The following is a 27,159-nucleotide window of genomic DNA, read 5'->3' as shown; positions in this document are numbered from 1 at the left end:
GGCAATTCATCTTTAAAACACCAGAGCTGTGATAGTTATTAGCCTCTACATTCACTTTGGTGATTGTATTAACCTGATTATCTGAGCTGATCAATCAAATACCACCTCCTCATGTGAAAAATACCAGCTTGTCCAATGAACCAATATATCTCATCACTCTCTTCAATATGTGATCCCCCCCCTCAGTATAACCCCAGGAATGTTTTATCTTCAGAGAACAAATATCTGAATCATTATCATTACCTTCAAGGATGTAAACACACTCTGTGTTTGGGGGGTATTTGTTTGGGTAATTGGGAGAAGTGAAGAGCCCTCCCTCTGATTCTTTCACCCATGTTCCACATTGACCTGCAGGCTTCACTCCAGAATTGTTTTTCACTAAAGAATACACACAGCATCAAGAAAAAAGGAAAACGTTGAAAGATTAAAGCTTTGAAGAGAGTATATTTAGGGAGTAAAGACGAACAGCTGCGGTGATGGAGAGTACCTGCTGTATCCTTCCTTGTTGCCCCAGACAACCCAAGTATGAGAAGACTTGCAACAACTGTAAGAGCAGAAAGACAAATACATTTTTGACGAACAACTGTGACATGCATGTTGTTTCTTTTTATTCTTCTCTGTTTTATGCACAGCTTGATCTCAGGCGACGGAGCATTGAGTCAGCATGGAACACATCAGGTTTTGGATTTCATGTACATCGCTATATGCAAATGCCTGTGCCTGACTGTAACGTTCCCAGCACACAATACCTAAAATCATTAAAATAACAGACAATTATTGGCATCTCATCTATTCTGATTTATATATTCTGTAATGTAAAAAATGGAAAGCAGAAGCTAGAAGAAACTACTGATAGCTCTGAACATAACCTTGGATAGGCCTGTACTGTAACTTTGTGCAAACACATAATCTGAATGACTCTTATAACCAAAATAATCCCAAAAAGACAAGAATTTGAACAAAAGGAGCACTTAAAATGACCACAAAATGACCACAAATGATAAAAACAACTAAAAAAATGAGTATAATGGCCTCTCAATGACTAAAAATGATAGAAATAACAAAAAATGACAAAAAATAAGAAAAAGACTACAAAATGACCCAAGAATTACTCAAATTAATCAAAGAAACTAAAAATAGTCCTGACTAAAATGCATTTAAAAAAAAAAAACCTTTAAAACTACAAAAATATCAATAAATTACTACAAAGATAACTAAATAACAACGAAAAAAATGACCAAAGCAACTACAAATGACAGGACGGCACATAACTTAAAAAAATACTCTAAGTGATGAAGATGGACTACCAAAACATATGTATCAAAGTTATCAGGGTTTTTTTTTTAAATAGGAGTGTTTCATAAGTGTAAATGCAATTTAAAAGAAGAAAAAAAGAAAAAACCCTACAAGAACTTACAGTGTGACCTTCAACAGTGGGTTTACAGGTTGTAGGATGCGGTATGTCTGTATCACCTCATGGTATTTGTTTTATCACCATCCAGCTCCTATTTTCCTTTTAATCTGTTGCTTTGATATTTAGCGTCCTTAACGCAGATTAAAGGATTACTCTACTTCTGGTTCGTTAAGAAACAAGCAAACAATAAGAGCTTTGAGCCAAGTGTTCTTCGTGTGATGAACACGGGTGTCTTACCGTGATGGAAGCTGTGCCCATGTACCATGTCTGTTCCTTTCACAAACGGCTTCAGACTCAACTAATTCCATTTAGATGTAGGAATTCTTGAAGAGGAAAAACAAAGATTGAGGTGAGTTTCTGAAAATTCACTCCGGGAAACCACTCATACCGTACAACCTTTCCGCGTGAAAACAAAAAACAAAAAAAAGCTAATTTACTCCTCCAGGGGAAAAACAAATCCTTGCAGATGAACTAATCACCAGTTTCATATAAAGCCAAAAACAATTCTAAACACTCGCCCAATTTCCATCCACGCGTTTCTAATTCCCTTTGGTGCCTTTGATGCACTGAAAGGATTAATAGTCCCGTCATCAGCCCTTCTCTAATCGCTCCACCTTTGCAGTCTTCTTTGGGAAAAACACCATGGACAGCCTTGTTTTGTCCTCTTATGTCCCTTTATCAGGAGAGGGGATCCTTCAGACGCATGTAGAACCACGCAACACTCATGTCTGCGGCGTTTTCTTCACTCTTTTTGCGGTGCGTAAAATCCCCTGGAAAACACCGGGCAGCACCACCCCCCGAAGAAAAAAACATTAAGTTGCTTTTCGTTTGGGCTTCATTTGTGGCTTCTGCTCCAAAAAGCTGTCAGTGTTGTTCTGAGTGCATCCCATTCCCCGTCTTGGCTCCTAACAACTGGAGTGTCCTCCCGCAACCAGTAGGAGTTCATGGAAGAGCTCCCTCCTCCTTGCCGTTCATTCAACACTACAGCCGTCCAATGCGCCACAATCCGCACGTACTTCTCAAGCACGCGTTGAAAACTTCTCCAGAACACGACTTCACCCACACTCACACACACATACACGCGCGCGCACACACACACACACACACACACACACACACACGAACACGCGCCTGAAATCGTATAGAGAATGAAGCGCGTGTGTGTTGGAACAATACGCACGCGCCGCAGAATTCATTTCAGCTCGCGGAGATCTGCCGCGCAATGGAAAAAATGGAAAGGTAAGCAGAAAAAAAGAGCAATCAAGATATGAAATAGAATAAACGAGCACCACAGCATACGTGTCAGAGTATCTATCAGCGTGATCAAACATGGGGAAAAGCTGCAGAATGAAACAGACTGCAGAAATACAGCTTCGGTATGTTTAAACAACAAGAATCATCAAAGCACATCTTTCATCCTGCTTTTGCTCATTTAAAGTCAGAGCCTTGTTTCTGTTTAAAAAACCCACTAAACTTGATTGTACCATCGTTATAATGTCTGTCATATTTGGGATTTGGCCTAAAACATGCTACAAGGTTATCGTGGATGACACCTTCGTATATCCCTTATTCCATGTTTCTAATTTCTATGAGAAATGTAGAGATAAAGTGTTTTGTTTTTTTTATTCAGAAAAGTGACAAACACACATACTTTCCTGAGGTGTGAGTGTCAGGATGTACTGAATGTAGTGTGTAGCCACTCTCACACCTGATGACAAAGCTGATCAGAGGGTACCCAGGGACGATTCAGGGGCTCAGGCTCCCAAAATAGTCTTGGCACCCAGCAGACAATATCCATCTTCGGATACTGTTGCTGCAGAGGCAATCTTGGACTCAGTCCCCTCTGTGCGTATGTCAATGCTACTGGTTTGCTGGAAAATTCGGATCAGCTTAAAATATACTGTTAATGAATCACCCTCTTTCTTTTGTAATGCCCATGACAGACTTGAGTACAATGACTTCCTCTCTTCCTCTTTGTGTTTTTAGTACACCCTCTTGAGATTTCTTAGATAAAGACGCGCTATGGTCTCCACGTCCTCTTCTTAATTACATCCTGTCCCAGAGACTGGCCTTTTACTCACTACTCGAAAATTATTTGCTTTTTACAGCAGGTAATGCAGACTTTACAAGAGCCACGCTGACTTCGAGAATACATGTGGGAGTTGGAAATCTTAAAACTCTCTTCAGCTAATAGGCTCAAGCTAATCTGTTATGAAGAGTGATTTAATGGACTTGGGATTTAGACACCCCCCCCCCTCCCCCCAACACACCAACACATAACTGCAGCTTTAGCCAGTCACTTTCTTGTTAAAGTTACTGTAAAAATCAACTCCCTTGAAGCCTGGAGCCCACAGTGCAGCGTGGCTTGCTCTGCTTTCTCAAAAAAAAAAAAAAAAAATCACAAACACAACAGAGCTGAAAAGAATTTAAAATGTCAATTTCTCTGCAAAGCCTATTATAGATCGCACAGTCTGAGGGGACGTCAATAATATCCGTGCCAAAATACAATGCAGTGCCCACAGTTTGTTATTGATTAACAATGGGGCCTGACAACTTTATAAGCACAGCACCACACGTTTCTGATGGGTAAACTTTGAGATAAAACAGCAGGGCTATATGGGAATTATTCAAATGAGGCTTATCAGGGCCCACTGTATGCAACAGTAGCCCTGGTGAATTTAACAGCAGTGGTTTAGCTCTCTGGCATGTATAAACTATCTGTTTGACTGAATGGCACAGAGGCATGTGAGTATCTCAGAGAAATAATTCATTCAACAGAAGCCTCAAAGTCTGCCATTTTTAATTAAGGAAGTCTATCATTTGGCCGGAGATAACTATTGTGCTGTGTTGGCCTAACCAGAATTTGTAATTGTAATCAGTTTGCGGGAAATGGGACATGGACTCAGGATGGGAACCATACGTTTAACATGCAGCACACAAAACAACGCAGGCAGGCAAATATATCAATGTTTGCTGTTTTATCTACAATTCAGTGTCACGATTGCTCACCTTCCAGCTTCACTTAAATTAACACTTTTCATGTTTATCTGGCTTGGTCTCCAAAACATCAAGGTTCACTTTAATCAAGGTTCACTTTAAACATGCAAAAGAACAGTTGTAACAAGTATATTTTTAGATATACAAAACAATTAGCAAGTAAGCAAGTAATTCATGATCGCATCCTGTTCGTTTGACTAAGGCCTGCTGAGCAAATTAGGCATTCTCCTTCCACTTTGTGTCATTCTAACGACACGGCCAGCATTTTTTATTTGTGAGTCTAGGGGACAGCGCTAAAGCGGATCAACACTTAGGCTAATGCCTGCTGCCTGGTGGGACTCAAATTAACCTTATTAGGGATGCATTGAGCAGTTTGTTGGCCTAAAAAAAAAAACACCATTTATTTGTCATTCAAGGCGCATTGTAGTTCATTAAGCAGAACTCAGTTACAAGAAAAGGTCGCTCCGACCAAATTTTGAGCTGCTCTTTATGCTGCATTAGCTGTCTGGGTCTCTGGTGATAGACTGCCTTTATCCTGGCCCTGCACCTGGAGCCAACGGGAAAATAATTCCATCAGATGATAGGCCATAAACTACCTGTGGCTTTATTTTTGTTGAGGTGCCTTTGTTAGTTTGCTTATACAGCATGCCAATATAAGCCTGTGCACCAGACCAACTTATATTGTGGCTAAAGGAAGCTATATTTGACACAAAAAAACTTCTCACAGGAGATACATACGGTATAATGCAATTGCCAGTTGTGGAACTATTATGTAGAAAAAAAAGCACAACACAGTGGAAAGATATTATAATGTGGCTGCAGCTTATGTTTATTTTCATTATCGCTTAATCTGCTTATTTGTTTTTGATAAATCAATGAATTGTTTGGTCTTAAAATGTCAGGAAACAGAAGAAAATGGCCACAAAAGTTGATGTCTTGTTTTGTCAGATCAGCACTTGAAAACCAAAATAAATTTACAATGAATGAGGTTACTAAAGAATGTCTATGTTATATCATCTAATCATTGCTGTTATTATTGAATTTATTTTTTGGGAACATTGTGTGAAGAATTTTGAAAGTAGAAGATGGGGCGGGCTGAGGGTAAATAATACACCTCTATTTGTCTTGATGTGTAGAAAAAACAAAAACACATTATTATCATAGAGGACTGAACAAATACATATAGTGCTAGTCAAATTTAATCCCATTTTAAAAGTTGACTCAGATTCATTTTTAGCACTTCTGCTTAAGAATCTAATTTCTGTCGCTCAATTAGTCGATTAATCGAGTAAAAAATATTTTAAAAAGCAAATTGTTTCAGATCTATACGCCAGACATATGAAAGTGACATATATACAAACAATCATGAATTATACCAAATTATTTGCGTGTATGTGCATTTGAACAATCGTGGCCAACCAACACCTGTTAGAGTTGAAATGTAAAAGCTATAGTATGAAGCTGTAAGGTGTACAATGAAAGGTCAGGACAATTAAGTGCTATTCACATTGACTTCACTTTTGGTCCCAACAGTCCTTATGTGTTGTAGAACATTCAGAATGTCAAATGTGCTTTGTTCCCTGCGTACACTATCACATTTACAGATGGAGGCGACATGAGCTACATGACCTTTAGGTGAAGAATTTGAAATGCGAGGCCACAACACACAATATTCTTCACATGCGTAAGATCAGAAGCATCAGTGTAAATAGAATTAATTCACACTGCATGGATTTATGGTGTTCAATAATGTCTGCACAGTCAGAACAAAACCTTGGACACCTGTGAGAGCTGTAATTCCTAAAGTGTTCCTAATGACTCCAATCGCATTTTGCAGGATAAACTCTAAATGTTACAGTATATTTTTATTATTATTATATTATATTACTATAAGTTATAGTATATATATATTATAGTTTATCTTTCTTTTGAGGGATTCAAAGCACTCAATGCTAATTTCATTTTGAACTGCTTCAAATTTATCTCTCTCACCCTCCACAATGCTGCGACTAATCTGTCAATCACTGTGGCTTTATCCATCCAGCAATTAATCTCAGCCCAAGAGCAGCGGCTGTACTGTCTATGAACTTAAACGTCTGCTGAATTGCTTTGCCTGGTCTGCAGATTTCTGCTCTAGCTCCAGTAGTTATATGAAAGGGCTGGGTTTTTAAGCACTTTTCAGCGAATCTGTTGTCCTTGTGTTTCCTCTGCACGTATTTCACTCTGCCCTCCTGTCTATAAGATCAGGCATTTAACAGTGACTTGCTGCTGCACAGGTGTCCTGGATTTTCGGGCTAACATACCCTCCGCAATCTGTTCTGTGTATGAAGTCCCAAGCCCCTGGGTTAAACTGACTGTGTAATTTGTCGTTTGACCTCATTAGCCACCTGATAGGAGGGCTGGTTGGGGTGGCATAGACACTGTGGAGTGACGCTCTGTGGGTCATAACACCCCTGATGGGGGAGTTCGAGTCACCACCAAAACAATTTTTTTTTGGGATTGAGGTTGAGCGTGTGAAGCCAGAATCACAGCGGACACCGATTCAGCCCTCTGTTCACAGCATCCAGTAAAACCATGGTGAAAAGGTCCAGATCCATTCCACAATAGTAGAGTACAGTATGTTGCAATGGATTTAATTTGCATTAATTAGAAAAAAAACATTGCAACTCACCTTTTACCAAACTCCATCCCTGAACAGCCATTATCCAATCATACCTTAGCCAACCATATTGGAAGAGCAGGCCTGACGAGCTTTAGATTCATCTACAGACCTTAACTTCTCTTTACTCACTCTCTAGTTTGCTGCACTTTCTCTTTCCCTCTCTGGCCGCTGAGCTGTGGCGAAGAGGAGGGGCGGAGTCTGAAGGCTGCATAACTAACAGTACAGACTCAGACTACAGGAGTTCCGGGCAGATTTCACCCAGATTCACCCCTCCTGACAATCTGAGGAGAAATCTGGTCCGGGGCCTTGATCTTTATTGGCAGTTTGGCCCTGATCATCTGGTAATATGAGCGGTATATTGATCAAATCTTGGCCTCATCGGGACCATAATTTCAAACATGTTTTATATTCAGGGGTTAGAAATCTGGATGATTATGATTATGATCACGTCGTACTTGTACAGTACTTTCACAATAACCAATAAGAGAGAGTCCTAGAGCAGCTGATGGTGCTATCAAGCAACGCTTAACATTTTAGACCTTGTGGCTAACTGCTAGCATACTACTGTTGTCACATGAGAATCTTAATCAATATGCTGTTGTGTGTGATGCGCCACTATTTTCAAATCTTGTACTGTGTTCATGTTTGACATTAAATATACCTGTCTTTCTAATTTCTATGTGTTTGAGTTACCAGCGGCGAGGGTGTTGCTGCTGGTAACTGCTGCTGGAAGGTTCGCAATATTCCAAGTTCCCGCCTTATAATGGGGATTCATAGTTTAAAGATTTTATTTATTTCTTCAAAAGAAAACACTTGGTGATTTTTAGTTTTGGTTTGGTAAATGGCTAAAGGCTAATAGCCATGCTAAACTAATTGTGCCGGTTTGTTTTATTTGTAGTTTAGGTGGTAATTCTTGCCTTTGTGTCACCCCTTTGTTTGAACAAATGAAGTAAGTAAATACAAACCTTCTTTTTGAAAATCCATGTGTGACTCCTTATTGGCTGCTTACTCAGTCACTCGTATAACAATACTGGTGCTGTCCTGTTCTTTATTTGATTTTAGAGAAGTTTGCCGAACACTGTTAAAAAATACAAACATTAAAAGCATATAGAAAGCATCCAAACCTTCTGAATGATAGAGAGTATTTAACCAAAACATGCAGTTTTAGTATCAGCTAACACTAACTAGCTACATATGATAAAATCTAGCTGACGAAATCCAGTCATTTGCTGGAAATAAGAAGCATTTTGTGTGACTGTGTGATTTGTACTGTGTGAAATCAAAAATCCATTGTTTCACAAATTATGGGACATTTGTAGCGGTAAATTTGCCATCATAATGTCGAGGTCATTCTGTTTGTTTTTCCATTCACACGACCTCCCTCCCCTCTGCTGAGGTGTAAAATGTTCAAGAAGCCCCACTGCACACGAGCATGGCGAGATTGTTTCTGCTGAAATGCCAGGTGGGCTGTGTGTAGTAGGTGAGAGATGACCTTTCATATTGGCCCCAATGTTTGAAGACACGGCGGCTGCTGAGATCCTCTCACCCTCAAACAACCCTGATCTGTTTCAACATTAACAGGTACCTCGGTGTTTGTGCATGGTACATTTCATTCAGTTGAACTTCAGTCAGTGATGTTGCTCTCCAAAAAGTCACAGTGAAAAGTACATTCAGATTGGGGAAGTCCGGATTACATTTTGGCTGTGAAGAATAAAAGTCAGCGGAATTAATTTCTTTCAGCACAATTTTTTTTTTAACTTATATAACATAACTGGGCTTTCCAACCAGAGCTTTCTCATCTTCCTTACAGAAAAAAAATGTCCTGACCTCCACATTTATATGTGAAGTCAAGTCACTGGTGTGCAACAAAGTCAGTTTTCTGGGGCACAGGGCAGCAGTTAACATCTATAATAGAAGAAATGATTTTGTCGAAGTGAAAGAGGAAAGTTTTATACAAACTTTAAAGTTTAATCTCACAAGTTCGATTTTGTGGAACAGAATGTCTGAACCAATACAGGTGCTGAAAGCCATTCAGCTACTGTATCCCTGTTTTGGATGTTATATTAATCTTTTATGTTACCTGCGTTTATAAAATCAGTTTTCTTTCAATAATATCCAAAGCTAGCAGATGTGCCATTTCTCAGTTTAGGCTGTAAAGTGTTCTTGTTTGTGTATTTTACTGTAATTTATTATTAAAGAAAGTTTCCAACTCCCTGTTTTCATAAACCAACACTATCTCCTAAAAATTACATTCATAGAGTACTATGTTTTGCCAAATACGTTTTGGAAAAGAGGCAAATGTGATTGCAGCCGGCCAAACACACATCACATAAAAGTTGAAGAGGACAACTTGCCTTTGTGGATTTTTTTGGAAGCGACTGTAAAACTGCAGCCAAACCAAAGATGTTGTAAAAGTGATCTAACCCAGGTTGTGAAGTAAACAACAAGACATCAGCTCCCCTGAAAACATGGATTGTGAAACTTTGGGTGGGAGGGTAATCTGTATGTCCTGGACCTCTGTGATGCGGATCACAATGCCACGCAATTGATTGGACCTACACCCAATCCCTGCAATGAAACGCGGTAGCTCTGAGCGACAGATGTAAGTTGAGGTGGTGCTTGGTCCGTTTTGAAAACTTTGTCAAATTACAGCTAAACAGTACACAAAAATGTTTCTGAAAAAGAATTTAGGCGAGAAATAGGCAATACAGTAACAGAATCCGGATTTATATTTGATCAGCACTGCCTAGTTTTTTTTAGTTTTTTGAGCTTGGTAAAGTTGTACTTGACATAGAATGGCAGTTCAATTAGTGACAATGAGGCTCCTCTGTCAGTCACGGTCTTAAACCTGCCCCACATTAGATAAACTATTGTGATTGGCCAGTCAGACCTCAAGCCGCTGGAAATCTCTGAATGGGAGTGAGGCCGGACACATTTGACAGAGCAAACGAAACATGAGCCCTGCAGATTTGGCTAGTTCCCAGACTCATTCATGCATTAGAGTGCAAAAAAATACTTCCTCAGTGCCACTCTGTCTGTGCAAGGAATCACCACTTTTCATTTTTTTCTGTTTTGTAGTCAGCATACATGTTTCAAAAAGAAAACAAAGAAGCTTTCTTGCAAATTTCTGATTTATCAAAATCTCTAAGCCAATCGACTCTGAAGAGCAGCCAGAGCCAGAGGCGTCTTATACTGCAAAAAACATATATTCTTGGGCAGCCGGTGGCTGCGTGGTTGGAGCAGTCGAACAAAACAAAACACTTATTCTACACCTGCTGCTGGGACTTCACGCTTGTGCTCATACATTTTGTGTGTTTATAGGCTATGTTGTTATTGACCTTGCTTGTGCCTATAAACTAGAATTAACACATCACTGTGCAGAGTATACTGTGCCCTGCTTTAGTTGGCCATATTGTGATGTTAGGTTTTGATACTTGTGTGGGGGCTTGAAGTGGCCATTAACTGATTCTTATATATTTTGAAAATAAAAGTTTCTTCTTGTCAGACAAGTTAGTTGTATGGTCTGAGGAAGGCTGGAGTACAGCTGAAACTGTCAGGTAAGAAAAGGAAAGAGGACAAGCTTACCATACAACTAACTTGTCTGACACGAAGAAACTTTTACTTTCAAAATGGATAAAGAAGACATTAGGAATACAATTGATCTGATTATTATAGATCAAATGTGCTGACATAAAGCAAGTAGGCCTAAATGCTTGCAGCTATGAATTTTTTTTTGCAACAGGAGTCTCTCTTTGAGGCACATACAAGTCCCCAAGTGCATTTTGGGAGCATACGAAAGATGTCTGTCAAGATTTGCTTGGTCACAAATCTGACAAAATGGTAGATGAAACAACATCAGTTAAACTGCTATGGAACTGTGCCAGTAGAGGTTGCTACTAGCAACAGTTCAACAGCAACTGCTAGTGCCAGAATAAAAAACATTATGTTTCTCTCAAAACACATGTTCTGTTGCAATTTAGTACCATGTTACATTTTTTTAGGAGACGGGTTGCACACAGCTGTATACTTTGGCTGCCCGTACCTTGGATGGTAGCATTTGATGTAATAATAGTGAATACACAGTACAATGTTCCCATTGAGTTTAAAACTGGATTCCTGGCAAAAAACAAAACAAAACAATAAGCAACATATGGATTCATGAGTGAATCATAGTCCTGCGCAAATCTTGCAATATGGCATTTTAATAATTAATCTCCGAGGCAGCTCTTTCTATATTGCCCATATCTCATACAATGTACACTTCATGGGAATTGGTAAGAATTAATTTCCTGTTATATCATCTCAGATTATTTTTTACAATTTCTGTACTGTAGCACATTAGTTTGCTCAGTATGAATAATAGCTGTGATTTTTTATAAAACAAAACCATTACGTCAGTGTCATTATGTCAGTATTGTCATTAATTATGTTGAGTAAGAAATGCTTGGATTGACTCTATGTGCACAGGTTAACATTTTAGCCTTGCATTTAGACTTGCATCATAAAATGTAATTTAAAAAACACATGTGTTAAATTATTGTTGTCGATGGTTTATAGAACTTTCCGGTTAACAGTGTTCCACAACAGCACATTATCTGTATAATTTGTATGTTCTTGCTCCTTTGTCAACTTTATTGCATTCTTGCCATTAGGCATGCTGGTGTTATCTCATCACTGCAGCTCTGACACAAATGCTGGAGCACGAGGCAGCAGAAGAGCGGAGGAAAGATAGTATAGAGGAGGAAAATAAAGGAGAGGATGTGGGGGCAGGGTAGAAAGTAGAGGAAAGAGAAGGAAAGGAGAGGAAACCAGATGATTAATGATGACTGTAGAGAAGATGGCCAAGGTGGTTAGTGAAATTAACAGAGGCTAAGGCAGCAGAATACCACAGGGAGTAGTAGATGCACATGAGTATACCAACTCATATTCAAGTTGTGCGTCTATGTGTGTTTGTGTGTGTGTGTATGTGTATGTGTATGTGTGTGTATGTGTGTTCAGACCTGTGTTTGCATAAACTCCCATGCAATTAGATGCAAATACAGACAGATGTGTGTGGTGCAGAAATCAGATAAATAGACTTGCCATAGCCTGTAAAATACTGCAAAGCACTTGGCTGTTTGCTAATCACCCCCTTGATGATGCACAAAGGCAGTTTACTGATTTAACACTCAAAATATTTGGTTGGACTGGAGCAAAGAGGGGGACACCAATATATATGGAAAAGTCTGTCCCTGGCGTACTGAGTGAGTAATGAAGTTATACCACTGGTCATTGTGTTGGAGTTTCCCCATTGGCTATCACTCTTTCAAAGCTGGTGAGCATCAATACCAATGGCTGAAATTACCACTGTCACTAGCATATTTTATTGTTACTAGCTAATAATCATTAAAGACTCAGTGTCAAGTTGACTTGTTTTGAAACAAGAACATAATGTGTGCTTGATAGCCTCCTGGGGCACGGCTACCTTGTGATTGGGCAGATCGCCACGCTAGCAACAGGAGAGAGGATTAGTAATGCATGGGGTGCTGTCTGGACTTTCATACCGTGTTTTCACTGCATTAAAGTTAATTGTAACATTTTGGTCAAGACAAACTGCCAACTTTCAACCGGCTCTGTTTCACTGCAGCGCGGACAGTGCATGCAGAATAGCACCAGCACAGCAGACATCGCCGCTCAACCGACAGCCAAAATGCCAAACTCAAGGCTTGAAAACGGTAGTCCACAAACCAATGGGTGATATCACGCTAGCTACGTTCATCTCTTTTATCCAGTCTATGTTGTCATCATGATAAAGCTTGAAAATCAATTAAAATAATCAACATATAGAAGTGGAAAATCAATCAATAATGACCGAAATCCCTTTTAGCCAACCTAGAAAATCAATGATTTTAATTGTGCTCAGGGGGTTCTAATCAATCTCTCCCCAAAAGCATTTACCGCAAATCTCATCATGAAAGCAGCTGAATCCCCTCTGACTAGATAGTGCTGTGTCAGTAACAGATAAGATTTTTGCTCGCTATGAGAAGACATTATTTGCTTACAGGCCACTCTGATGTTACAACAAAACATTTATGTTGCAAAACCCACACATCAGGCACCTAGTAAACATCTAAGCACTTAAGTGTAAAATATTTGTATTTGTTTTACACTTTGAAAATGGCAGCACAGCTCGACAGAATAACAATGCCTTCTTTTACCCCATAATTATTTCAAATGATTCACTGAAAGTCAAGATCATAAGGCTTTATATGACTTTATACAATCTTATCCTGATACTGATTATTGTTACTTTATCATTTCCTTTGGTTTGGATTTAAGTTTAATTCATAGACCTGATGCCCCAGTGTGGTACAGTACGTTTCACACCTATGATAGCAATACAGTGTAATGTATTTTTATTCAAGTTTGGATTTAAGAGCTTGCCCTAAATGTAAAAGGTTATTTGTTAATATCTGATTCTGGCTGACTGTTGCGGTTTCTTGTCCTTCATATTGACAGCTCAGAACCCAGGAGACTGTAGCAGCAGCCTTGGTGGTTCCCGGTGCTCACTGTAATGAATTGGTGCCACTTAAGACTGAATGTTTCCAGTAGTTGAATACTGATAGATAGGTCAGACCACAGGCCTGTACAGGCCGATGGGGACTCTGTGTGCTTATTCAGAGGCATGCAGTCAGAAGTCTCTAATTAAATATTGCGGCACAGACAAACATCCTGTTACTGCTTAATTCATTGCCTTCAGTGTTGCGGTGCGGACAAAAAGCACTTGACATTGTCAGCCGCCACTCTTGGCCTGACTGTTCACAGTCACTGACTCCAGCATTGAAAGTACACAATAGGACATGTAAAAGTATACTGTACACACACACACACACATAAAGACAGAGATGAATTCACACATCATAATCTGCCCTGCTCCAGATATATGTTTTCCTTTGATTGATTCATTCATTCATCTTTAGTGTTTCCTGTTTTATTTTATTACTCACCCTTCCTTTTGTTTCAGATCACTTCCTGCCTTTCTCTGTTTTTCTGCCCCACCCTGATTAATTTTTCCTGTCCCTCGTTAGCCCCAAGCAGCAACCTCTGGGTCTGAGAAATAAATGCGGAAGTGCCAGCCCCATAGAGGCCCATGTTAACTTTACAGCAGAAATAAACATGTTTAGAGCATGTCACAGGTATAAAGCATGGTTTTAGTCTCTATAGTTAATTCCCTTATCCATGACAATAGTTTGCCCCTGTACATTTTTTCATAACTCACCTGTTTCCATTATATAAAGGCTTAAAGTTCTGTATAATTAAGGGCCTGGCTGCTTTGAGTGACATGTGGCTAACATTAGCTGCTAGCTGTCTGCTCGGCTACCAGAACAGACACCTCAGCTCTCATCTGTGTTTGTATCATTGGTGCAAGGGTGAGACTAAATTGACTCGATGGACAGATACTTTGGTGCCTTTTGGGGAATTTTTCTTGCAAATATTGAACAAATAATATGGATTGCTGTGCGTTTATTGCTACAAGACCGTTCAATAAGAACAGTATCTGCTCCACTAAATAAAGGTCAATTCCACAACCCACCCCCCACCGCAATATTGTCTCAAGTATTGGAGGGGAATTTAAGATATTATGGATTACTTTTAAATCACAGCACACTAAGCAAGATTTCAGCAGGTTAAACTACAGACCAAAGGAGAGCAGACCTTATTCAGCCACAGAAGGAGTCTGGGTCCATTTCCGGCTTCAGTATGTTTATTCAGTTCTGGAGACTCTTTGGATGTAATCAGCTTGCATAAATCTCTTTGATGATAGCCACTAGAACATCTGCTGGAGCAATAAAAAAAAATCCAGGGAGGCTATAAAATGTCTGGCTGAACATATGCTAATGGAAATGTGAGTTGGTTTGAAAAGTTTGTCCCAAAGTAACTGCCACAATGTGACAACATTATAAATGAATTCATATACGGATCATAATGAAGGTCGCAAAGCTGATGTTGTTATTCCTGTGTTTGCGGCGTGATGATCACCCCAAGGCCTGATGAGGTTACATAGTTGTTGGAGTTTTAGAGTGCTGAGCCATGCTTTGTCCTTCATCAAGTCTTTTTCTCTCTCTGTCTTTCCCTCTTCTCCATACCTCTCATTTCACACACACAAGTTCAAAGTGCTGCACGATGGATGACTGCACGCTCTTTACCTTTACCTTGAAAATCAGGGTTGAAAGGTACAACAATTAATCAGAGGTGTGAGTGTGTGTAGATTAGTTTGTGTGTATGCTTATCAGTGCGGGGCAACTAACGTGAACGCAAACAGCAAAAAGTAATTAGTTACATTAATGACTTTCAGCGCAGCTCCATCGAAGGCATCTAAAAAAAACTCAAGTTCCTCCACACCCACATATCACACATTCTGTAATACATCAACATTTTTTTGTTGCAGCTAGCTGCCTCGATCTCACTCCTCCAGGTTCGGTCCCAAGCTAGTATGCACCAGATGAGTCTGCCCATGAATAAACAGAGGGGCCAAACTGATATCAACCATCCAACATCCATCCAGCAAATTCATGGTAAAACAGGGAGTAAGCTAACACCCAAATTATCAAAGTAAGCATTAGCTGGTATTATCTAAGATGTCATTACTGAATTTCCAAATTGTTATTGAGTATAAATAGATTAAGTTGAGAGAACGGACCTTGACAGAGATGCTACGTCCATTTTTCATACAGTCTATGGTCCTGAGCGTACATATATGTCGAGACGGGAATGGGAATGAGAACGGGGTGGTCTGTCTGCAGTTTGGACAACTACGGTATGAGAGCTGTCGAAAGCTTGAGACTGGAACAATGCCTCTGTAAAGTAATGTGTTACCCAGCACTGATCCTTTTATCAGTTTATGCTTGTTTGCTTGCATATATGATTGGACCCACACTGGATGCCATGCTTGTTATTCTGAAAAAAAAAGCATTTCCTTGAATTTATTTTTCTATTTGATTAAGAAAGTAAACCTCATGTGATTACAGTCTGATTTAGGCCAACTAGGAAATGTTAAGTCAACCCTTATGAGACTGTCTAAGCTAAAATTATATGACATGTCCCCCCTGCTTGCCTCAGTGTGCCCTCACAAAACAGCAATTAAAGCAACATCATGTTCTCGGTCAACCTCATGAGAAGAACCACAGGGTGCCGTTGCTTTGTTATGAATATGATTTTGCCAATTGGGCCAATTCTGCAGACTGTGCAAACAAGTGTGTATCTCATTTTTGGAGCTATACTCATGTCTAATTAAGTCCAAACAGTTTGGTAGTAACATTCCTACATATGCCAAAGTTAAGGCAGCATTGCCTCTACTGGTACAACATGAGGCAACCACAGATGGGCTCTGTTGTGATTGAAGGAGAGCTGAAGTAAAACAGAAAAAAACGACAGATTTGTTATTTTTGGAGAAGGTTGAGAGGTTATGCATTTAGATTGATTTCACAACTGAGGAAGCTGTTCCCAAATCATCCAGTCCCTCTTGTCATGTGTCAGGCTGAGTTAATTGTGTGAGAGCGGTGTGGAGGGGTGTCTGTGACTGGATAATTGATCCATTTTGTGGGTGTGAAAACCACCCACTGAGCAGGGCAAAGATACAGCTTCAGAAAGCATTCACAATGCTGTAATCTCCCTCTCTGCTAGCCACAGTGCGGCACAGAGCTAAGGAATTTCTGCCGTGTAGCAGCAGAAGCCCTGCTGAGGGCTGAGGAACTATTTGAATGCCTTGTTTTCAATTTCATCCTGAACTCTTTAAAAAGAATTGCCAGCGCATGTTCGTACAAGACCCCTACAAAAAGAATAAAATAGAATAAGGTCGTTCTGACTCGAACTAATCCAGCAGAATTCACGAATATGCAAACGTGGCATGTCAGTTGTGTAATATGTCTCTGCCTTGTGTGAATTATTATTTGCTTTGTATTTCACAAGCACAATGCATACCTCCCGCGACACAAGGTAGTCTCTGGATGTGCAGTTTTATTTTTTTGCTGAACTGTTTTGTTTTTTATTTCAGCATGGCCATTCATCAAGTGTTGTGTCAGTGTATACTGGCTCAAACAGGATAGTTTGCTTCCATGTGTTTCAATGTCTCCGTCACAGCAAGTGTGAGAAAGAGGGCGTGTGATTGTTTATGTGTGTGTGAGACATTAACAGACACTAAAGTACTAAGCGAGTGTGTAACTTTCTAGCTCAGGCTTATGTGTGATTGAAAAACATGTTGGGGGGAAAGACAGGGTCTGTCGCTGTGTCCCTGCATTGTGTGCAGAAAAGTGTGTTATTTACATGTGGTAGTGTTTGCTAGTGAGCTGCAGACAGCAGTTTAATAGATGGTTGATTAGGGAGGCAGGAGGGGAGACTTCTGATTATTCACTGACGCTTGGTGGTGGTGTACTAGGCAGCCTCCCGGCTCCACGTCCTGGTGCCAGCTTTCGGAGAAGTAACAGAATGAAAACCTCATGTACCGAAAAAAAACAAAATTACCCATTTGATCTGCAAATTAAGTGACACTGTGTTAATCTCTTGTGTATTTCAATAATTTTAGCACAGTGGGCCATGAATTTGCCTTATCTGTTCATCTCCTCAGGTGCCTAAAAACTTGACTATTTATGCCATATTGCCTATATTTTTCCTCATTCTTGTTCATGATCTGCTGTTATACTTTATCTGTTATGGCATATGTGCTGTGGCAAATTCAAATTCATTCACCCTGGGTGTGTTTCAGTGACTTGTGTGACAGATATACGTGTGTGTGTGTGTGTGTGTGTGTGTGTGTGTACAGTATGTGTGCGCAGTATGTGTGTGCATGCATATTTGAGCCCATTTCTCTGCATGCAGGTCTCAAGGCCACATCATTAGAGTAAGAGGGCTGTAATTAGTGAGTCCATGCATATTAAACAGCACCCCACATCTCCAGACCTGGCAGCCACTTGCAGCCAATAAGCCACTGTTAATGTCCAGAAGGTTGCACATATTATCCACAGAGCACTGGGGTGATTAGCTACCAGAATCAGTGGTCCGAGATTCTTCCTTCAGCCCTTCAACTTTTATCTTATTATACTGTATTAAGATTTAAAGAAAAAAACAGAACAGAGGGAAAGAAAGTACTCTGATAGCTCTGAAAGCAACACAGAGGACTGTGTAAATGAAAGCAGGGATATGACAACTGAAACAGCAAGAAGGTGCTAAGTTACGACAGAGGTGTGTCTGTTTTTCCGTTCCAGCAGAACGGAGAGGAAATGATGAGGCTCCATTTTGCCTTGATGTATTTCAAATAACCTGGGGCCTCATGTATCAATGTTGCGTACGCACAAAAACGTGGCGTACGCCATTTTCCACGCCAACGTTCGGATGTATCAAAAGTGAAATGACCGTGGAAATGTGCGGTGCGCCACGCAAACTTCATGGCTGGCGTACGCACGTTTCTACAGCTATTGTTTCGTTGGCGACACTTAGAGGTGATGCTGGGAAACTGTTAGTTATGTGAAAACAATTCATCCTCAGTGTAATGTGCGCATCAGCGACACATTAATGGACAATTAACACACACGTGTTTGCAATCGTAAGGATATAAAATAAGGAGAAGGATATAAAAGCATGCGCAATTTAATAAAAAATGGAATTAACAATGGCAGCCTTGGCCTTGTTAGAAGACATCGCAAATGGTTATGTCAGCCGTGAGAGGGTGTTTAGAGAGCGGGAAGATCTGTTTGCAAATGACGACAACTGGCTCATGAGTCGTTTCGGGTTGCCGAGGCCAGTGTTACTGGAGCTGTGCGCGGAGCTGCGGCCAGACATAGAACGACACACGCCCAGGAGCCAGGGGTTGTCCATTCCCACACAGGTGCTGACCACTCTGGGATTTCTGGCAACGCATGACTCGTTCAATCTAAACAATAGCATGGTAGGTAACAGGTTGGAGGCTGGCACGGTGCGCGATGGGTGGCTTATCGGTGAGTAAATCATTTATCCGTTTAATGCGCCCCGAATTTAAACCAGCACAATGCCCGTTTGGACACGCGCATTCAAATATGTGTATTTGTTTTTTTCCCTGGTGAAAAAAGAATGTCTCCTTGTGTTCATTATTCGTCTCAATAAACGCGTGCGTAAAGTTGGAACCTCTGCAGTCATTAATATAAGTGTGATCAGTCTTGTCAATCCTTGTAATGCAGTTATTTTGTCCTGTTTGTTTTCCCGCGAACAGTAGTGTGATTTATATATATATATATATATATATATATATATAGTTACCCCCTGAGAACGTGGCTGTTGACCCCTCTCACTAACCCCGGCACCGACCAAGAGGGGAGATACAACGACCGCCATTCCCGAACTCGGGCAGTGGTGGAGAGGGCAATTGGCCTATTGAAGGGGCGGTGGCGCTGTCTAGACAGGTCGGGCGGGGTGCTGCTGTACACACCTGAGAAGGTGTGCCGCATCGTGCTGGCCTATGGTGTCCTGCACAACTTGGCACACCGCCATGGCATACCACTGCCAGAGCCCCCCACCGGAGGAACCGGATGCCGGACCCGTCAACCTCGACCCACCCCGCGAAGCGATACGGGCCCGGCAGCGTCTGATTTCAATGATGTAAAGAGGCAAGGACACGATTTACTTTGTACGTGCATTTATTGCATGATAAATATCTCCCAGTGCATTGACAATTTGATCTAGAAGATCACTGACGCCACGGATTGTTCTCACTATTTCCTCCTGTGATTCCAGCACAGCTTGTGAAAGGACACGGCCAGTCGGGCGGACGTCAGCTGGCGTGGAGTCGCCGGGGCGCGTGGTGCTGGAGGTGCCGGTGGAGACGCCAGGGCGCACGGTGCAGAGGGAGGAGCCCTCTCCTGTCTCATCGTCTATTGAGAAATACTAATAAAAAAAATGAAGTAATTAAACATGAGTCAATGTGTTTATATCCTGGCAACTTAACGCACGAGCATGTGTAATGTGAGCAGCCTATTGTACGACCAGTATAATGACATTTCTGAGTTTAACACATTTACCTTGAGGATGATCTGTGTCGCCTTCATGGCCCCCCACAACTCCGCTTAGAGCTGTTCCCTCCACAATAGCCGCCGCTCTCCCTGCGGTGATACTTCGGTTGCGGCGATACTGCGGCGGTGGGCCGAAATCCTCCGCTTCACCTCCACCTTCACGTCGGACTATTTTTTTTTATTTCAGTGGTTGTGCGCTGCTCCGACCCCACAGCGTTCACTGCCTCACACACACACTCCCCAGAAATGTCTTTTTCTTTGTGTTTATCCCTGAAAAGAGGCTACCAAATAAAACCGCTCTTCGGTCTCCACTTCATTTAATAACATTTCGAGCTTAGACTGGTTGAAGTTGCGCTTCTTACCTTTACTCATCGTTTAAATCTGATGGTGCAGAGAGGGAATCCCCGGTGCAGGCCCTATTTACATTGATTTGCATATTTAAATGGGGGCGTGGACAGGGAGGAGTTCAGCACTTCTACATGTGCGCTCAATTCCACGTTGATTGGGATGTACAAAGGAAAAGTGCTTGGATCCATGCGTACGCACACATTGATACATCTGAATTTTTTTGTGCTTACGCCAGTTTCTGGATTCTAGCGTACGCCATGTTTTAGTAAGAAAGCCACGCAATTCTTAGTACATGAGGCCCCAGGTGACCCACTAGCCTCTTTTACAGGTGCCCGAGTAAAGGACACAACAGAGACCTTATGTTGTTTTCTAAGACCATTTTAACTTCTGTGAGTGTACCCTAAGCGTTCTATAAATACTATAAATAAAACATATTATTAACAAAAATGCTTGTGCACTATACAGCCATGTGGGAGATAAATAAAAAGTGAAATCAAGCTGTTGAGTGCTTTCAGGCATTAATGTTTGAGTGTCCCCGTCCATACTTATTATATATTATATTATATTATGTTATATTATATGTATTGCCTCTGCAAGACCTTCATAATGAGTGAAACCGACAGTTCACCCCAAAGTATTGGGGCCAAAGGATCTGGATTTGGGACCACTTGTAATATACAAGCACATTGCTGCATCTCTCAAACTCGATTGTATTTTACTCGTAGATCAGTCTGGTAACGTGCGATGGAGAAAATTTGGAGCCGTTTGCCAAGCGAACAGATCAGTGTTGCTTTTGAGGCAAGTTTAAAGTGAAATTCTGATGTAAAATTATCTCAGGGTCTTTTTAGGCAAATTCGGTCATTAAATAAGCCATTGAGACAATTATTTTTGTCTGTGAACTATTAACGTAGATTTTCGGGAAAGTTGCTAACAGCCTGCAGCGGCTAACACGGATAAGCTCGGGGCGGCGAGTTGGACTCATTAAAACGTCTTTTTCAACCACTAATACTGCTCCAAATAACACCAAACCTCTGCAGTAGCATGATAAGAGTCCCTGAACATTAACTGAAGCACCAACAACGTAGTATGTGAACACAGAGTGTATTAAAAGTTTTTTGAAAGACTTACCAACTGGCCCCAGTAGCTGCTCCACTCAAGTCAATTACCAAATGCATCCAAAGGGAAGGAGCCTGTCGATGATTTATTCCAGCAAATCATGTAAACACGTGTGGTTTGCTGAAGACACAGTAATCCCTCTGCCTAAGCGTCTTGATCTGCATCTAATTGTGCAGATTCAAAACTATAAGCCACTGGTTTATCAGAGCACAGTCATCGTACTGCAATGCCAGCCTATGAAAAGTTTCTGGGTTGTAAGCTTTCATTTTTGTTTTGCAGCCGGGAAAGATACAAAAAACGAACCATTCTGTCTCTCTTCACTTCAAGTTGCAGGCTAGTCGGCTTTCCCTGAGCATCTTACGGCAACACACGCCCCTTGCCCCCTGAGACCTGCGTAATGTTTTGGTGCTGCAGGGAAAGCTGTGTGGGACATTTCACCAAACTGCCATAAACCACAATGTTTACATGTTGTGCTGGAATAAATCATCAATGGGCTTCTTCCTTTTGGATTGCATTTCGGAATTGACTTGAATGGAACAGCTTGTACCGGGGCCAGTAGGTAAGTCTTTCATAACACTCTTGTAATACACTCCGTGTTCACATACTACATTGTTGGTGCTTCGTTTTCTATGTAGGGACTCTTATCATGATACTGCAGAGCAGTATCACTGGTTAAAAAAGAGAACCTGGGACCAGTCCCAGCCTGGTCAGATGCGTACATGAACTGATGAAGCCTCTTGGATGAGAGGTGAAACGTCTTCCTAGACAAACAACCAGTCCAGTTGTTTTTGACTGAAATTGCTTTGAGGATAACGATGACCTGGACGAATGAGAACATTCACAGGCTTAAAAAAGAGAAGTTTTAATGCGTCCAACTTGCCGCCCTGAGCTTATCCATTACAGAATTTCACTTTGAGTGTGTCGCAACGCATGCAAATCCGACCTGATCTAGACACATTTTCAGACAATGGTAGCCCTAATACTGTTAGCCGCTCGCTAACGCTTTTTTCTCTTGGATCCTTCTGTTGGAATATGGACCTAGCACCTGAAATTGTGCCTTTTATCAGTAAATTTGTGCTCTTTCCGTATTTATCTGATTGATTGATTTGGCCCGTATGTTGATGATAGACAGACGGTTTATTCAGTCAGCAACCAGTATTTTTGCTCCTTCTCAAAAGATCTCCAAATGAGAGATCTCAGATGGATATGCTGAGTAAATGCAAATCATGCAAACAATCCATCTGGCGGAGTTAGCATATAACACGTACATTTACTAGGCCTACTCAACACATAAAAACTGACACATACAAGTAGTGGCAATCGGTAAAGCAGTTATATGGCTAAGAGAGTTAGGACTCTAGTGCAGATGTGTCTCTCTGTGTGACCGATTCCACTACAGTTATGTGTAATTTACTGCATCAGTGATCATTTCATAATAAATATAACTATATTAGAGGTTTTCATAGATGTCACTTATGCATTTATATTTGTTGAGACGGAGAAATTGTTTGTATTTGTGTCATTGACTGCTATATTGATATATTTAAGCCATCATACGAGGACATGGTACGATAAGAAATTATCAACTAATGTAATTTTACTGACAGTCGGCTACTAAACAGCCCCATTTAAAGAGAGATTAAATACACATAATCCTCTTCACCGTGTCAGTGTTTGCTTATTGAATGTCTGTTTTATTTTACCACCAATATGAATGCAATGACATCTCACAAGCAAATGAATGCACCAGACTTTGCAAATGAGGCCATAATTTCAAATGAATTACCACATAAAAATAAGATAACATACGCTTAAATAAAATATTCACTGTAATGTGTTACTGTCGCTCAGCTTAGTTTCAAGTGCTAGCAGGCTTTTTCATATTGTACTAAGCCAGTTGGAGCAGGAAATACACATCTAACAAGTGTTTTGGTTACATAAAGTATAAGTGATTTTTAGGGTAAAATATTTCAAGTAGTAATGCAGACAAAGTCATCCTTAGTGAACTACTACATAATTAAAAAAAAAGAATGCCTACATCCAAACACAATTAATAAGGAGCATATTTGCACAATTATAATCGGCATAAAGAGTCCTGAACAAGTGGCTTTGGCTTTTATATGACCTGTCTGTAAAGGTATTGTATTGACTATTGCTGCAGTACTTAATCATGTCAAGTGAATGGGTTGTCGACAGTAAAGTAATGTTAACATTTCACATAGTTTCTAATATGATTTAGGGCTGCCACTTTTACAAAAGAAAGGGTCTGTCATCTTTATCCCAGTGCTGTACATCCAGAGCCAGTGGCATTCAGACAGACAGCATGTGTGTTTTTTAACATTAAAGCACATAAACATGTTCTAGAAACAAAATACAAGTATGGTCCTCAAAACGAGAACAAGGAATTTGCAGATTACAAGGTGGATCCTGTTGCATTTACAAACTGAGAAAATTGAATTTGAGCAGATTACAAAGACAATGTTTCAATTGTTCCCACATTTGAATGGTAGTTTGAAATTTGAATGAAAACTGTCTTTATAGATTAGAGCTGCAATGATTTGGCCTTGTGAGACCATCCTGATCTCACAAGCTCCATTGTATTTTACTCGCAGATCAGTCTGTTTGCCAAGCGACCGAATCACTGTTGGTTTTGAGGCAGATTTAAGTGTGACGTAACGAGAAGCGACTGTAAACAACATGCCGGCTTCCGCAGATGAGATGAGCTTAGCTATCCAGCAAGCCGCTTGCTAACACTTTTTTCTCTTGGATCCTTCTGTTGGAATATGGACCGGGCACCTGAAATTGTGCCTTTTATCCGTAAATTTGTGTTACACAAACAGCAAATAGCCGTTACCAACATGTTGTTTACTTTCTGAGCTTTGCCTCGACACTGTTAGTACGTCATACGGTTCGTTGATCTGATTGGTTGATATGGCCCATATGTTGGTGATAGATAGATGGTTTATCCAATCAGCAACCAGTATTTTCGCCCCTTCCCAAAGGATTTCCAAACGAGAGTTCCTAGATGGATATGCTGAGCAAATCCAAATCAATCCATCTGGCGAGGTCAGGTTATTGACTTAATTTATTTGTTTTCAAATATTAAATTAGTTGTCAACTATTTTGATAATTGATTAATCAGTTTGAATCATCTTTTAAGAAATAGCACACTCACTCAATTATTGGACTAAAGTAAAGTTTGAGGCTCTTGTACTTTACTTCAGTATTTTATTTACATGCTACTTTATAATTCTACTCCACTACAAATCAGTGGAAATGTCCTACTATTTACTCCACTACATTTATCTGATTGCTTCAGTTACTAGTTACTTTACCAGGCTTACAAGTACATATGTAGCATGATTTTTTTGAAAATGCCTTATTAACGTATTCTCTTCACACAATAACATGGCTGCAGAGTAAACACAGGCTTCACAGTGACAGAAACAAAAACTTCTCTGTCCATTCTCTGATGAACTGACGGTTTTCTGTGTCAACCTTAGAAAGAGACATTGCGGTGGTGATTTAACCACGGATAACGGAACAACAGAGCAAAGCTTAGTGAGGTGTTGCCAAGAGGATTCAGAAACCCACGAAGAAGAGCGTAGCTGGAGTGTGTGGAGCGTTTCGGCCGCACTTCTACATGTTGCATGGAGCAAGTCTCCCAGAGACGGTAGCGCTGAGATGGATACGAGAGAGGACAGCGGTCATGAATTACTTTTTCACGCATGGCTTCTACTCGTAGGGCCAGGAAATATTCCCTCGCGGGCAGGAGCCGCCAATTGAATAGCTCTGGCATACACAGTGCGGCTTGGTTAGTTACTAGGTTACAAGCACAAACACCTCTGTACCAGGGACATCTGAAGGTTGGAAGTCATTGGCTGGCTCATAGCTGACGCTGGAGAACAATAGGCATAAATGTCTCTGCAACTGTAATTATATATTTGAGGTTACAACAAGACACACACACACACACACACACACACACACACACACACACACACACACACACACCCACACACACACACACACACACACACACACACACACACACACACAAACACACACACACACACAGAGCAAAAAGTGTCAGCAGTGAGACTGAATCAGAGTGGAGATGTAAAGCTTTTCTCGGTGAGTCACCATTTTACCTTGAAGTAAAAACTCATTACAAACCAACATCTTCAGAGAATATTGAACTGCGAACAAAGAGGAAAAACCTGAAAGAATGTGAAAGCACTGTAATGTAATGTCTCATGATAAATCAATAGGATAAATAGGTTTCACAGAAACTCATGGAAGATGATGATAATTAATAAACAATCCCAACCCACTCCTCTATTTTACGCCATTACATTATATTATAAATCATGAGGCCACCATCCTTGTTGAAACCATGATTAAATGAGAGAAAGCGGTGAATTGACAACATGTTGTAATGGTCTGGACACACATTATCATTCCTCACAGAGAGATGAAGATGAATAGGTATTTTAATTATTACCCACAGAGTTGTTGTAGATCTAAATGATGAATAGTTTTCTAAATGTTATTGCTGTTCATTTAGACGTTTCTGTCATCGGCTAACTGATAGAACTCATCACTCAACAGCATTTATTCTCTCCTGACCACACTTTAAACTTTTAAATCCCCTCTTTTCCACTGTGTCCCAAGGCAGTTGTTGTTTTTGGGTTGTTAAAATAATGCAAGTGGCAAAGGAACGATGACCCTGGAATCAAGAAGCAAATAAATATTTTTGTTAAATGAATTGCCGGATGTAAATGTAATTTGTAAGCCTGTAAGGGACTTGTTGGTGACATTGTTCACACTCAAACAGTTTCTAATTAAATGTGGCTTCACAGAAAATACAACAGCCATGAAATTGCCATACATGTTTTTGTTAATCTCCTGAAAATGTCCCCTGGGTTTATTACATTAAACTTAATATGAAAGTTAGGGGAATTTGTCTGCAATAAAACACACATATGCACGCACACACACGCGTGCACGCACACACACACACACACACACACACACACACACACACAGACACACATACACAGAAGATGCTCATGAAAAAGCAGAAAAGCAAAAATTACATTTTCAACTCAATTCATCTGAAAGATAAATTCCAATATAAGATTTTGTATAGAGCCTCCAAAAAGCAATACACTGCCTTGCAAGCTGGTGTGTCTATAAATGTTGTGTTTCCAAATGGGCAACAAATGCCTCTACTATTGTAGGTTTAAAGAAAACTCACCTGCTGCCTCACTGCCACCAGTAATGGATAGAGCAAAAGGGAGTGATGTTGGGAGAGGTGAGAGTGACCTCCCAGTCCGTCCTTTCCCATCCCTGGTGATGAAGAGTTGCTGAATTCCTCTTGGTCTGCTGTGAACCTCGTGATACTGTGTCCCAAGGGCCACTGGCAGGTAATGAGCCCAACTTTCTTCTTCAATTCACTTTTACTCTTGAATCCGATCTCACACTGTTGCACTGGTCTAAGTCGATGCAGGTGATGAGGGTTGTAAGTGCTGAAACGGATTTGGTTCGGAATACCTGGGGCAAAAAAAAATCACAAAAGATAGGTGTAAATTGATTAGTCTTGC

At 40.6% G+C, this 27,159-nt stretch overlaps 1 protein-coding gene across 1 annotated transcript in view; it reads right to left on the bottom strand.

Moving 5' to 3' along the window:
• neto1l (neuropilin (NRP) and tolloid (TLL)-like 1, like) overlaps positions 1-26,906 on the bottom strand; it is a gene marked incomplete at its 3' end in the record, with an annotated part of 95,664 nt that extends 68,758 nt beyond the window's left edge. The window contains exons 1-4 of the mRNA XM_083935834.1: positions 26,814-26,906; positions 1,652-1,737; positions 488-544; positions 244-378 (exon numbers count right to left, since the gene is read on the bottom strand). Coding sequence (XP_083791960.1) covers positions 244-378; positions 488-544; positions 1,652-1,679 — 220 coding nt within the window. The 5' untranslated portion in view covers positions 1,680-1,737; positions 26,814-26,906. The remainder of the gene's footprint in view (positions 1-243; positions 379-487; positions 545-1,651; positions 1,738-26,813) is intronic.
• Between the last annotated feature and the right edge of the window lie 253 nt (positions 26,907-27,159).

Source organism: Echiichthys vipera, assembly GCF_963691815.1.
Source record: "Echiichthys vipera genome assembly, chromosome: 21".
NCBI classification, from domain to species: domain Eukaryota; kingdom Metazoa; phylum Chordata; class Actinopteri; order Perciformes; family Trachinidae; genus Echiichthys; species Echiichthys vipera.
Note: the sequence above shows the minus strand (reverse complement) of the source record. Positions and strands in the feature narration are given on the sequence as shown.